Source organism: Notothenia rossii (assembly GCF_949606895.1).
Source record: "Notothenia rossii genome assembly, chromosome: 5".
Taxonomy (NCBI): domain Eukaryota; kingdom Metazoa; phylum Chordata; class Actinopteri; order Perciformes; family Nototheniidae; genus Notothenia; species Notothenia rossii.
In genome coordinates, this window is record NC_136903.1 from 1,285,140 (window position 1) to 1,299,318 (window position 14,179).

The following is a 14,179-nucleotide window of genomic DNA, read 5'->3' on the forward strand; positions in this document are numbered from 1 at the left end:
TCTGCAGTCTCATATGTTCTGGTTCTTCACTGAGAGTTATTCTAAAGTGTCCTCATGGTCTTCAGTCTGCAGTCTCATATGTTCTGGTTCTTCACTGAGAGTTATTCTAAAGTGTCCTCATGGTCTTCAGTCTGCAGTCTCATATGTTCTGGTTCTTCACTGAGAGTTATTCTAAAGTGTCCTCATGGTCTTCAGTCTCATATGTTCTGGTTCTTCACTGAGAGTTATTCTAAAGTGTCCTCATGGTCTTCAGTCTTCAGTCTCATATGTTCTGGTTCTTCACTGAGAGGTATTCTAATGTGTCCTCATGGTCTTCAGTCTTCTGTCTCATATGTTCTGGTTCTTCTGTCTCTGAGAGTTATTCTAAAGTGTCCTCATGGTCTTCAGTCTGCAGTCTCATATGTTCTGGTTCTTCACTGAGAGTTATTCTAAAGTGTCCTCATGGTCTTCAGTCTGCAGTCTCTTATGTTCTGGTTCTTCACTGAGAGTTATTCTAAAGTGTCCTCATGGTCTTCAGTCTGCAGTCTCATATGTTCTGGTTCTTCACTGAGAGTTATTCTAAAGTGTCCTCATGGTCTTCAGTCTGCAGTCTCATATGTTCTGGTTCTTCACTGAGAGTTATTCTAAAGTGTCCTCATGGTCTTCAGTCTCATATGTTCTGGTTCTTCTGTCTCTGAGAGTTATTCTAAAGTGTCCTCATGGTCTTCAGTCTGCAGTCTCATATGTTCTGGTTCTTCACTGAGAGTTATTCTAAAGTGTCCTCAGGGTCTTCAGTCTGCAGTCTCATATGTTCTGGTTCTTCACTGAGAGTTATTCTAAAGTGTCCTCATGGTCTTCTGTCTCATATGTTCTGGTTCTTCTGTCTCTGAGAGTTATTCTAAAGTGTCCTCATGGTCTTCAGTCTTCAGTCTCATATGTTCTGGTTCTTCACTGAGAGTTATTCTAAAGTGTCCTCATGGTCTTCAGTCTTCTGTCTCATATGTTCTGGTTCTTCACTGAGAGTTATTCTAAAGTGTCCTCATGGTCTTCAGTCTGCAGTCTCATATGTTCTGGTTCTTCACTGAGAGTTATTCTAAAGTGTCCTCATGGTCTTCAGTCTGCAGTCTCATATGTTCTGGTTCTTCACTGAGAGTTATTCTAAAGTGTCCTCAGGGTCTTCAGTCTGCAGTCTCATATGTTCTGGTTCTTCACTGAGAGTTATTCTAAAGTGTCCTCATGGTCTTCAGTCTTCAGTCTCATATGTTCTGGTTCTTCACTGAGAGTTATTCTAAAGTGTCCTCATGGTCTTCAGTCTTCAGTCTCATATGTTCTGGTTCTTCACTGAGAGTTATTCTAAAGTGTCCTCATGGTCTTCAGTCTTCAGTCTCATATGTTCTGGTTCTTCACTGAGAGTTATTCTAAAGTGTCCTCATGGTCTTCAGTCTTCAGTCTCATATGTTCTGGTTCTTCTCTGAGAGTTATTCTAAAGTGTCCTCATGGTCTTCAGTCTTCAGTCTCATATGTTCTGGTTCTTCTCTGAGAGTTATTCTAAAGTGTCCTCATGGTCTTCAGTCTTCAGTCTCTTATGTTCTGGTTCTTCTCTGAGAGGTATTCTAATGTGTCCTCATGGTCTTCAGTCTTCTGTCTCATATGTTCTGGTTCTTCTGTCTCTGAGAGTTATTCTAAAGTGTCCTCATGGTCTTCAGTCTGCAGTCTCATATGTTCTGGTTCTTCACTGAGAGTTATTCTAAAGTGTCCTCATGGTCTTCAGTCTTCTGTCTCATATGTTCTGGTTCTTCACTGAGAGTTATTCTAAAGTGTCCTCACGGTCTTCAGTCTTCAGTCTCATATGTTCTGGTTCTTCACTGAGAGTTATTCTAAAGTGTCCTCATGGTCTTCAGTCTTCAGTCTCATATGTTCTGGTTCTTCACTGAGAGTTATTCTAAAGTGTCCTCATGGTCTTCAGTCTTCAGTCTCATATGTTCTGGTTCTTCACTGAGAGTTATTCTAAAGTGTCCTCATGGTCTTCAGTCTTCAGTCTCATATGTTCTGGTTCTTCTCTGAGAGTTATTCTAAAGTGTCCTCATGGTCTTCAGTCTTCAGTCTCATATGTTCTGGTTCTTCACTGAGAGTTATTCTAAAGTGTCCTCATGGTCTTCAGTCTTCAGTCTCATATGTTCTGGTTCTTCACTGAGAGTTATTCTAAAGTGTCCTCATGGTCTTCAGTCTTCAGTCTCATATGTTCTGGTTCTTCTCTGAGAGGTATTCTAATGTGTCCTCATGGTCTTCAGTCTTCTGTCTCATATGTTCTGGTTCTTCACTGAGAGTTATTCTAAAGTGTCCTCATGGTCTTCAGTCTGCAGTCTCATATGTTCTGGTTCTTCTCTGAGAGTTATTCTAAAGTGTCCTCACGGTCTTCAGTCTCATATGTTCTGGTTCTTCACTGAGAGTTATTCTAAAGTGTCCTCATGGTCTTCAGTCTTCTGTCTCATATGTTCTGGTTCTTCACTGAGAGTTATTCTAAAGTGTCCTCATGGTCTTCAGTCTTCAGTCTCATATGTTCTGGTTCTTCACTGAGAGTTATTCTAAAGTGTCCTCATGGTCTTCAGTCTTCTGTCTCATATGTTCTGGTTCTTCTCTGAGAGTTATTCTAAAGTGTCCTCATGGTCTTCAGTCTTCAGTCTCATATGTTCTGGTTCTTCACTGAGAGTTATTCTAAAGTGTCCTCATGGTCTTCAGTCTGCAGTCTCATATGTTCTGGTTCTTCTCTGAGAGTTATTCTAAAGTGTCCTCATGGTCTTCAGTCTTCAGTCTCATATGTTCTGGTTCTTCTCTGAGAGTTATTCTAAAGTGTCCTCATGGTCTTCAGTCTGCAGTCTCTTATGTTCTGGTTCTTCACTGAGAGTTATTCTAAAGTGTCCTCATGGTCTTCAGTCTTCTGTCTCATATGTTCTGGTTCTTCTCTGAGAGGTATTCTAATGTGTCCTCATGGTCTTCAGTCTTCTGTCTCATATGTTCTGGTTCTTCACTGAGAGTTATTCTAAAGTGTCCTCATGGTCTTCAGTCTGCAGTCTCATATGTTCTGGTTCTTCTCTGAGAGTTATTCTAAAGTGTCCTCATGGTCTTCAGTCTGCAGTCTCATATGTTCTGGTTCTTCACTGAGAGTTATTCTAAAGTGTCCTCATGGTCTTCAGTCTTCAGTCTCATATGTTCTGGTTCTTCTCTGAGAGTTATTCTAAAGTGTCCTCATGGTCTTCAGTCTGCAGTCTCATATGTTCTGGTTCTTCACTGAGAGTTATTCTAAAGTGTCCTCATGGTCTTCAGTCTGCAGTCTCATATGTTCTGGTTCTTCTCTGAGAGTTATTCTAAAGTGTCCTCATGGTCTTCAGTCTTCAGTCTCATATGTTCTGGTTCTTCTCTGAGAGTTATTCTAAAGTGTCCTCATGGTCTTCAGTCTTCAGTCTCATATGTTCTGGTTCTTCTCTGAGAGTTATTCTAAAGTGTCCTCATGGTCTTCAGTCTTCAGTCTCATATGTTCTGGTTCTTCTCTGAGAGTTATTCTAAAGTGTCCTCATGGTCTTCAGTCTTCAGTCTCATATGTTCTGGTTCTTCACTGAGAGTTATTCTAAAGTGTCCTCATGGTCTTCAGTCTGCAGTCTCATATGTTCTGGTTCTTCACTGAGAGTTATTCTAAAGTGTCCTCATGGTCTTCAGTCTTCAGTCTCATATGTTCTGGTTCTTCTCTGAGAGGTATTCTAATGTGTCCTCATGGTCTTCAGTCTTCTGTCTCATATGTTCTGGTTCTTCACTGAGAGTTATTCTAAAGTGTCCTCATGGTCTTCAGTCTTCAGTCTCATATGTTCTGGTTCTTCTCTGAGAGTTATTCTAATGTGTCCTCATGGTCTTCAGTCTTCTGTCTCATATGTTCTGGTTCTTCACTGAGAGTTATTCTAAAGTGTCCTCATGGTCTTCAGTCTTCAGTCTCATATGTTCTGGTTCTTCTCTGAGAGTTATTCTAATGTGTCCTCATGGTCTTCAGTCTTCTGTCTCATATGTTCTGGTTCTTCTCTGAGAGTTATTCTAAAGTGTCCTCATGGTCTTCAGTCTTCTGTCTCATATGTTCTGGTTCTTCTCTGAGAGTTATTCTAAAGTGTCCTCATGGTCTTCAGTCTTCAGTCTCATATGTTCTGGTTCTTCACTGAGAGTTATTCTAAAGTGTCCTCATGGTCTTCAGTCTTCAGTCTCATATGTTCTGGTTCTTCTCTGAGAGTTATTCTAAAGTGTCCTCATGGTCTTCAGTCTTCAGTCTCATATGTTCTGGTTCTTCACTGAGAGTTATTCTAAAGTGTCCTCATGGTCTTCAGTCTTCAGTCTCATATGTTCTGGTTCTTCACTGAGAGTTATTCTAAAGTGTCCTCATGGTCTTCAGTCTGCAGTCTCATATGTTCTGGTTCTTCACTGAGAGTTATTCTAAAGTGTCCTCATGGTCTTCAGTCTGCAGTCTCATATGTTCTGGTTCTTCACTGAGAGTTATTCTAAAGTGTCCTCATGGTCTTCAGTCTGCAGTCTCATATGTTCTGGTTCTTCACTGAGAGTTATTCTAAAGTGTCCTCATGGTCTTCAGTCTCATATGTTCTGGTTCTTCACTGAGAGTTATTCTAAAGTGTCCTCATGGTCTTCAGTCTTCAGTCTCATATGTTCTGGTTCTTCACTGAGAGGTATTCTAATGTGTCCTCATGGTCTTCAGTCTTCTGTCTCATATGTTCTGGTTCTTCTGTCTCTGAGAGTTATTCTAAAGTGTCCTCATGGTCTTCAGTCTGCAGTCTCATATGTTCTGGTTCTTCACTGAGAGTTATTCTAAAGTGTCCTCATGGTCTTCAGTCTTCTGTCTCATATGTTCTGGTTCTTCACTGAGAGTTATTCTAAAGTGTCCTCATGGTCTTCAGTCTGCAGTCTCATATGTTCTGGTTCTTCACTGAGAGTTATTCTAAAGTGTCCTCATGGTCTTCAGTCTGCAGTCTCATATGTTCTGGTTCTTCACTGAGAGTTATTCTAAAGTGTCCTCATGGTCTTCAGTCTCATATGTTCTGGTTCTTCTGTCTCTGAGAGTTATTCTAAAGTGTCCTCATGGTCTTCAGTCTGCAGTCTCATATGTTCTGGTTCTTCACTGAGAGTTATTCTAAAGTGTCCTCAGGGTCTTCAGTCTGCAGTCTCATATGTTCTGGTTCTTCACTGAGAGTTATTCTAAAGTGTCCTCATGGTCTTCTGTCTCATATGTTCTGGTTCTTCTGTCTCTGAGAGTTATTCTAAAGTGTCCTCATGGTCTTCAGTCTTCAGTCTCATATGTTCTGGTTCTTCACTGAGAGTTATTCTAAAGTGTCCTCATGGTCTTCAGTCTTCTGTCTCATATGTTCTGGTTCTTCACTGAGAGTTATTCTAAAGTGTCCTCATGGTCTTCAGTCTGCAGTCTCATATGTTCTGGTTCTTCACTGAGAGTTATTCTAAAGTGTCCTCATGGTCTTCAGTCTGCAGTCTCATATGTTCTGGTTCTTCACTGAGAGTTATTCTAAAGTGTCCTCAGGGTCTTCAGTCTGCAGTCTCATATGTTCTGGTTCTTCACTGAGAGTTATTCTAAAGTGTCCTCATGGTCTTCAGTCTTCAGTCTCATATGTTCTGGTTCTTCACTGAGAGTTATTCTAAAGTGTCCTCATGGTCTTCAGTCTTCAGTCTCATATGTTCTGGTTCTTCACTGAGAGTTATTCTAAAGTGTCCTCATGGTCTTCAGTCTTCAGTCTCATATGTTCTGGTTCTTCTCTGAGAGTTATTCTAAAGTGTCCTCATGGTCTTCAGTCTTCAGTCTCATATGTTCTGGTTCTTCTCTGAGAGTTATTCTAAAGTGTCCTCATGGTCTTCAGTCTTCAGTCTCTTATGTTCTGGTTCTTCTCTGAGAGGTATTCTAATGTGTCCTCATGGTCTTCAGTCTTCTGTCTCATATGTTCTGGTTCTTCTGTCTCTGAGAGTTATTCTAAAGTGTCCTCATGGTCTTCAGTCTGCAGTCTCATATGTTCTGGTTCTTCACTGAGAGTTATTCTAAAGTGTCCTCATAGTCTTCAGTCTTCTGTCTCATATGTTCTGGTTCTTCACTGAGAGTTATTCTAAAGTGTCCTCACGGTCTTCAGTCTTCAGTCTCATATGTTCTGGTTCTTCACTGAGAGTTATTCTAAAGTGTCCTCATGGTCTTCAGTCTTCAGTCTCATATGTTCTGGTTCTTCACTGAGAGTTATTCTAAAGTGTCCTCATGGTCTTCAGTCTTCAGTCTCATATGTTCTGGTTCTTCACTGAGAGTTATTCTAAAGTGTCCTCATGGTCTTCAGTCTTCAGTCTCATATGTTCTGGTTCTTCTCTGAGAGTTATTCTAAAGTGTCCTCATGGTCTTCAGTCTTCAGTCTCATATGTTCTGGTTCTTCACTGAGAGTTATTCTAAAGTGTCCTCATGGTCTTCAGTCTTCAGTCTCATATGTTCTGGTTCTTCACTGAGAGTTATTCTAAAGTGTCCTCATGGTCTTCAGTCTTCAGTCTCATATGTTCTGGTTCTTCTCTGAGAGGTATTCTAATGTGTCCTCATGGTCTTCAGTCTTCTGTCTCATATGTTCTGGTTCTTCACTGAGAGTTATTCTAAAGTGTCCTCATGGTCTTCAGTCTGCAGTCTCATATGTTCTGGTTCTTCTCTGAGAGTTATTCTAAAGTGTCCTCACGGTCTTCAGTCTCATATGTTCTGGTTCTTCACTGAGAGTTATTCTAAAGTGTCCTCATGGTCTTCAGTCTTCTGTCTCATATGTTCTGGTTCTTCACTGAGAGTTATTCTAAAGTGTCCTCATGGTCTTCAGTCTTCAGTCTCATATGTTCTGGTTCTTCACTGAGAGTTATTCTAAAGTGTCCTCATGGTCTTCAGTCTGCAGTCTCATATGTTCTGGTTCTTCACTGAGAGTTATTCTAAAGTGTCCTCATGGTCTTCAGTCTTCTGTCTCATATGTTCTGGTTCTTCACTGAGAGTTATTCTAAAGTGTCCTCATGGTCTTCAGTCTGCAGTCTCATATGTTCTGGTTCTTCTCTGAGAGTTATTCTAAAGTGTCCTCATGGTCTTCAGTCTTCAGTCTCATATGTTCTGGTTCTTCTCTGAGAGTTATTCTAAAGTGTCCTCATGGTCTTCAGTCTGCAGTCTCTTATGTTCTGGTTCTTCACTGAGAGTTATTCTAAAGTGTCCTCATGGTCTTCAGTCTTCTGTCTCATATGTTCTGGTTCTTCTCTGAGAGGTATTCTAATGTGTCCTCATGGTCTTCAGTCTTCTGTCTCATATGTTCTGGTTCTTCACTGAGAGTTATTCTAAAGTGTCCTCATGGTCTTCAGTCTGCAGTCTCATATGTTCTGGTTCTTCTCTGAGAGTTATTCTAAAGTGTCCTCACGGTCTTCAGTCTCATATGTTCTGGTTCTTCTCTGAGAGTTATTCTAAAGTGTCCTCATGGTCTTCAGTCTTCAGTCTCATATGTTCTGGTTCTTCTCTGAGAGTTATTCTAAAGTGTCCTCATGGTCTTCAGTCTTCAGTCTCATATGTTCTGGTTCTTCTCTGAGAGTTATTCTAAAGTGTCCTCATGGTCTTCAGTCTTCAGTCTCATATGTTCTGGTTCTTCACTGAGAGTTATTCTAAAGTGTCCTCATGGTCTTCAGTCTGCAGTCTCATATGTTCTGGTTCTTCACTGAGAGTTATTCTAAAGTGTCCTCATGGTCTTCAGTCTTCAGTCTCATATGTTCTGGTTCTTCTCTGAGAGGTATTCTAATGTGTCCTCATGGTCTTCAGTCTTCTGTCTCATATGTTCTGGTTCTTCACTGAGAGTTATTCTAAAGTGTCCTCATGGTCTTCAGTCTTCAGTCTCATATGTTCTGGTTCTTCTCTGAGAGTTATTCTAATGTGTCCTCATGGTCTTCAGTCTTCTGTCTCATATGTTCTGGTTCTTCACTGAGAGTTATTCTAAAGTGTCCTCATGGTCTTCAGTCTTCAGTCTCATATGTTCTGGTTCTTCTCTGAGAGTTATTCTAATGTGTCCTCATGGTCTTCAGTCTTCTGTCTCATATGTTCTGGTTCTTCTCTGAGAGTTATTCTAAAGTGTCCTCATGGTCTTCAGTCTTCTGTCTCATATGTTCTGGTTCTTCTCTGAGAGTTATTCTAAAGTGTCCTCATGGTCTTCAGTCTTCAGTCTCATATGTTCTGGTTCTTCACTGAGAGTTATTCTAAAGTGTCCTCATGGTCTTCAGTCTTCAGTCTCATATGTTCTGGTTCTTCTCTGAGAGTTATTCTAAAGTGTCCTCATGGTCTTCAGTCTTCAGTCTCATATGTTCTGGTTCTTCACTGAGAGTTATTCTAAAGTGTCCTCATGGTCTTCAGTCTTCAGTCTCATATGTTCTGGTTCTTCACTGAGAGTTATTCTAAAGTGTCCTCATGGTCTTAAAAATCTGACTTTTTTTCTCAAATCCTCAAATTTTTTACTTTTTTCAAAACATTCAGATTTTTTTCTCGAAATCTCAAAATTCTGAATTGTTTTCCTCAGAATCTCAAACTTTTTCTAAGACCTACTGGTGCTGGCCCTGAGCTGGACTTACATTTAGCAGTTTGTGTGTGTGTGTGTGTGTGTGTGTGTGTGTGTGTGTGGGTGTGGTTGTGTTTGTGTGTGTGTGTGTGTGTGTGTGTGTGTGTGTGTGTGTGTGTGTGTGTGTGTGTGTGTGTGTGTGTGTGTGTGTGTATGTGTGTGTGTGTGTGTGTGTGTGTTTGTGTTTGTGTGTGTGTGTGTGTGTGTGTGTGTGTTTGTGTGTTTGTGTGTGTGTGTGTGTGTGTGTTTGTGTGTGTGTGTGTGTGTGTGTGTGTTTGTGTTTGTGTGTTTGTGTTTGTGTGTGTGTTTGTGTTTGTGTGTGTGTTTGTGTGTGTGTGTGTGTGTTTGGCTGCAGATGAAAGACAATACACAGAGAGGGAAAGCCTCACTGTCTCTCTGGTATTCCTGTCACGTACGACACAAGCTGCAAGGAGAAGCTGCAGAATCAGTGTGTGTGTGTGTGTGTGTGTGTGTGTGTGTGTGTGTGTGTGTGTGTGTGTGTGTGTGTGTGTGTGGTGGCCTGCAACACGTGCAGAGGGCTCACGTTTTCAGGCAGCATAGCTCAGAGAGAAACAGAGGGGCTGATGGGAAGGAGGTGTGTGAGAGCTTGTGTGTGTGTGTGTTCTGTGTGTGTGTGTGTGTGTGTGTGTGTGTGTGTGTGTGTGTGTGTGTGTGTGTGTGTGTGTGTGTGTGTGTGTGTGTGAGTCACACTAAAACCGAGTGTGAGGGCATCTTTAGTATTGTTGTTATTTACCGAAGCAGTAACAGTAAGGATGGTAACAGCAGCATAACACAATTGTAAATAATAATAATAATAATAATAATAATAATAATAATAATAATAATAATAATAATAATAATAATATTTTCTATCCGGACATGTTTTGTTGGTTTCACTTTTAATTGAACTGGAAACCAGTGTGTGTGTTTTTTCCCGGCGTGTTGAACAAGCTGTTTGGAAGAGTGTGCTCGGCCTCTTTCTCTGCTCCACTTTCCCCATTCAGCCTGGAGATGTTTGCATAATTACTTCTTTTATCTGCAAGTGTGTGTGTGTGTGTGTGTGTGTGTGTGTGTGTGTGTGTGTGTGTGTGTGTGTGTGTGTGTGTGTGTGTGCCTCACAGTAGCTCTTGTAGACAATCAGTCCTTTCACACACTCACACTCACTGAACTTCATGCTCCAGTGTACCAAACTAACACCAGTGGCTGATGGGAGTTTTCTGGCTGTTTGCCTTTCTCACGTTTACACTTTTAATAATTATCAGAAAAAAGTCAAAATAATTTGGTCAAAATGCACTTTTACTCTCTATTTCATTCCTATAAACGTACAAGATAGACGAGCAACACAGTAATTCATATAAAGTGTACTATGCACCTTATTAAACTCTTCTTCCTGTTAGCTCTAGCATCATGTAAACAGGGAGTTGTATTGGAGCTCGTTCTCAGCTGAGGTGATGGGATGTTTTGTCTTCTGTTAGTGAAGTCAGAATGTTTAGAAAAAGTCAGGATTTTTCGATTCTCCAAAAAAAGTCAGAATTTTTCGATTTTCCGTAAAAAGTCAGCATTTTGAGATTTTCGGAAAAGTAAATTGTTTTGGAAAAATCTCTGATTTCTGAAAAATATCAGAATTCTGAGATTTTTAAAAGAAAACCTGAATAATTAAAAAAAAGACATAATTTTGAGAAAAAAATCCAACATTTTTAGATTTTCAGAAAATATGTCAGACTTTTTAGAAAAAGGTAACACGTTGACGTTTTCTGAAAAAGTCTGAATTATGAGAAGAGAGAAAAAGAAAATTCTGATTTGGAGAAAAAAGTCAGAATGCTGGAAGTACCAACACATAATGAGGTGGAAGCGCCCCGGACCAGGCAGAAGGGGAATAGTTAGACAGAGATGCTATGCCCGTTAGCACGTTAGCATTTGGCTCAAAGAACCTGAGTCTCAGTGCGGCTCTCTTTTATACGTCTTTTCAAAAGCAGATATACTAATATGAGAGAGGTGCAGGAATGAGTCCTAAAACTCACGAATGACTCACTTCCTGTCCCCTGGTCAAGAGGTCATGATTTTCTGAAAGTGTTTTTTTGGTTAGCCAACTTTAGCTTAGCGGTGGTGACGTCATGTGACCGTGCTGTAGTTCCAGCTTTTTACATCAGAAATCATAAAGTGGTGTTGATATGTTGACCTGCTGAATTTAACGTGTGTTTGACACACAGATTATTTTCTGCAATAATCCAAAATCACATGGAGGAATCCCATTGGACCAGGGAGATGCTGCCTTCAGGGACCAACACAGAAACAACACATTCTCTGTTCTACCCGTCAGTGTGAGCTGCAGTTCCTCACCTGAAGGGCAGGGGGCAGTGTGTGTCCTCCTCTCGGGGGGGGTCCACCTCGTGGGGCGGCAGCAAGCTAACATCGTCGCCCTGCTCCGTGTTCTCCGACATCATCAGCATCGGCCTGGAACAAAAACATTCAGATATCATAACCCCCCGATCACTGAAGGTAGACCTGATCCCGACCCTCTGGTGGATCTGGGGTTCATCTCAGTATCTAATGCGAGGATCGAGTCTCACTTTGTTGATCTGTCAGCTCGTGTTGAGGACCTGATACACAGAGCACATGATTCAGAAGCTGCAGAGAACACTCTAAATATAGAGGTGTGACAACGTCCAGGAAACACAAGAGACGAGAAGTTTCTGAACTGATCTCAATATTTAACATTTCATTTTCTGTTAATTGTTGCGTTAAAAATATTTAAACAATATATATTTAAAACACTTTGTTTTGTTGAGAAAATAAACAACAACGAAGTAAAACGACAACGAAGTAAAACTACTGAACAAGATTTAAAATAAATAAGATCCTTATTTTCCAGAAGCGTTGATGACACACACACACACACACACACACACACACACACACACACACACACACACACACACACACACACACACACACACACACACACACACACACACACACACACACACACACACACACACACACACACACACACACACACACACACACACACACACACACACACACACACACAGGATGAGAGCCGATGTAAGCAGTCGTTCAGGGATGTGGTGGAGATGGAACACGTTGCCGTGTCGATCCTCCTCTTCGCGGTTGTCATGGTAACAGGCACATACCTCCTCCTCCTTGTTTCCATGGAAACGTCCGCCATCCTCCTCTCGGGGACGTTATCATTATTGAATATATTTATACCTTCCCATTCCCTTCCTGACGACAGGACATCCCATAATATCCTCAGAGTAAACACACACACACACACACACACACACACACACACACACACACACACACACACACACACACACACACACACACACACACACACACACACACACACACACACACACACACACACACACACACACACACACACACACACACACACACACACACAATGTATCTTTGCATTGAATCTCTTTGATCTTTTGACGACAGAACATGTTGTTCAGCGAGCATCGACACCCTTTCAAAATAAAAGCATGAAGGATTGGAGCTTTTAGGAGGGGGGGGGGGGGTGGGGGTTAGGAGAGTTAAAGAGGGGGGGGGGGTCAGGAGAGTTAAAGAGGACAAATAATCCCCTTGTTTCAGGCGCATATCACGACTGCCCCCCTGTACACGGTTCAAACCCCATCATCAAGCAGACAATACAACAGTGATCGGCCTCATCCACAACAACGATGAGACGGCAGGAGGCTCAGCGTCTGACTGAGTGCTGTGCCGACAACAACCTGCCCTCAACACAACAACAGAAGAACTCATGGTGGGCTTCAGGAAGCCGAAAGGCAACACACACACTCATATCATGTAGACACCTGCTCTTCTGGTCGGACGCCCAACTCTCATGTTGTCACTAGTACTCAGTACTGAGTACTGAGACTGAGACTACTGAGACTACTGAGACTACTGAGACTGAGACTACTGAGTACTGAGACTACTGAGACTGAGACTACTGAGTACTGAGACTACTGAGTACTGAGACTGAGACTACTGAGTACTGACACTACTGAGTACTGAGACTGAGACTACTGAGTACTGAGACTACTGAGTACTGACACTACTGAGTACTGAGACTGAGACTACGGAGACTGAGACTACTGAGTACTGACACTACTGAGTACTGAGACTGAGACTACTGAGTACTGAGACTACTGAGTACTGAAACTACTGAGTACTGAAACTACTGAGTACTGAGACTCTACTGAGACTACTGAGACTGAGACTACTGAGACTGAGACTACTGAGTACGGAGACTGAGACTACTGAGTACTGAGACTACTGAGTACTGAGACTACTGAGTACTGAGACTGAGACTACGGAGACTGAGACTACTGAGTACTGAGACTACTGAGTACTGAGACTACTGAGTACTGAGACTGAGACTACGGAGACTGAGACTACTGAGTACTGAGACTACTGAGACTGAGACTACGGAGACTGAGACTACTGAGTACTGAGACTACTGAGTACTGAGACTACTGAGACTGAGACTACTGAGACTACTGAGACTGAGACTACGGAGACTGAGACTGAGACTACTGAGTACTGAGACAACTGAGACTGAGACTACTGAGTACTGAGACAACTGAGACTGAGACTACTGAGACTGAGACTGAGACTACTGAGACTGAGACTACGGAGACTGAGACTGAGACTACTGAGTACTGAGACAACTGAGACTGAGACTACTGAGTACTGAGACAACTGAGACTGAGACTACTGAGTACTGAGACTACTGAGACTGAGACTGAGACTACTGAGACTGAGACTACTGAGACTGAGACTACTGAGACTGAGACTACTGAGACAACTGAGACTGAGACTACTGAGTACTGAGACAACTGAGACTGAGACTACTGAGACTGAGACTACTGAGACAACTGAGACTGAGACTACTGAGACTGAGACTACTGAGACTGAGACTGAGACTGAGACTACTGAGACTGAGACTACTGAGACTGAGACTGAGACTGAGACTACTGAGTACTGAGACTACTGAGACTGAGACTGAGACTACTGAGTACTGAGACTGAGACTGAGACTACTGAGACTGAGACTACTGAGTACTGAGACTACTGAGACTGAGACTGAGACTACTGAGTACTGAGACTACTGAGACTGAGACTGAGACTACTGAGACTGAGACTGAGACTACTGAGACTGAGACTACTGAGACTGAGACTGAGACTACTGAGACTGAGACTACTGAGACTGAGACTACTGAGTACTGAGACTACTGAGACTGAGACTGAGACTACTGAGTACTGAGACTACTGAGACTGAGACTGAGACTACTGAGTACTGAGACTACTGAGACTGAGACTGAGACTACTGAGTACTGAGACTACTGAGACTGAGACTGAGACTACTGAGACTGAGACTGAGACTACTGAGACTGAGACTACTGAGACTGAGACTGAGACTACTGAGTACTGAGACAACTGAGACTGAGACTGAGACTACTGAGACTGAGACTACTGAGACTGAGACTGAGACTACTGAGACTGAGACAACTGAGACTG

General features: G+C 42.0%; 1 protein-coding gene across 3 annotated transcripts in view; it reads right to left on the reverse strand.

Moving 5' to 3' along the window:
- gramd2ab (GRAM domain containing 2Ab) overlaps positions 1 to 14,179 on the reverse strand; it is a 51,547-nt gene that overhangs the window by 31,902 nt on the left and 5,466 nt on the right. For 2 of the 3 annotated variants that reach the window (XM_079683978.1, XM_079683977.1), the window contains exons 1-2: positions 11,777 to 12,451; positions 10,962 to 11,075 (exon numbers count right to left, since the gene is read on the reverse strand). In XM_079683978.1, the coding sequence (XP_079540104.1) occupies positions 10,962 to 11,075; positions 11,777 to 11,811 (149 nt within the window). In that variant the 5' untranslated portion in view covers positions 11,812 to 12,451. Of the gene's footprint in view, positions 1 to 10,961; positions 11,076 to 11,776; positions 12,452 to 14,179 lie in introns of those variants that run through there. The other variant, XM_079683979.1, reaches the window with a different exon arrangement.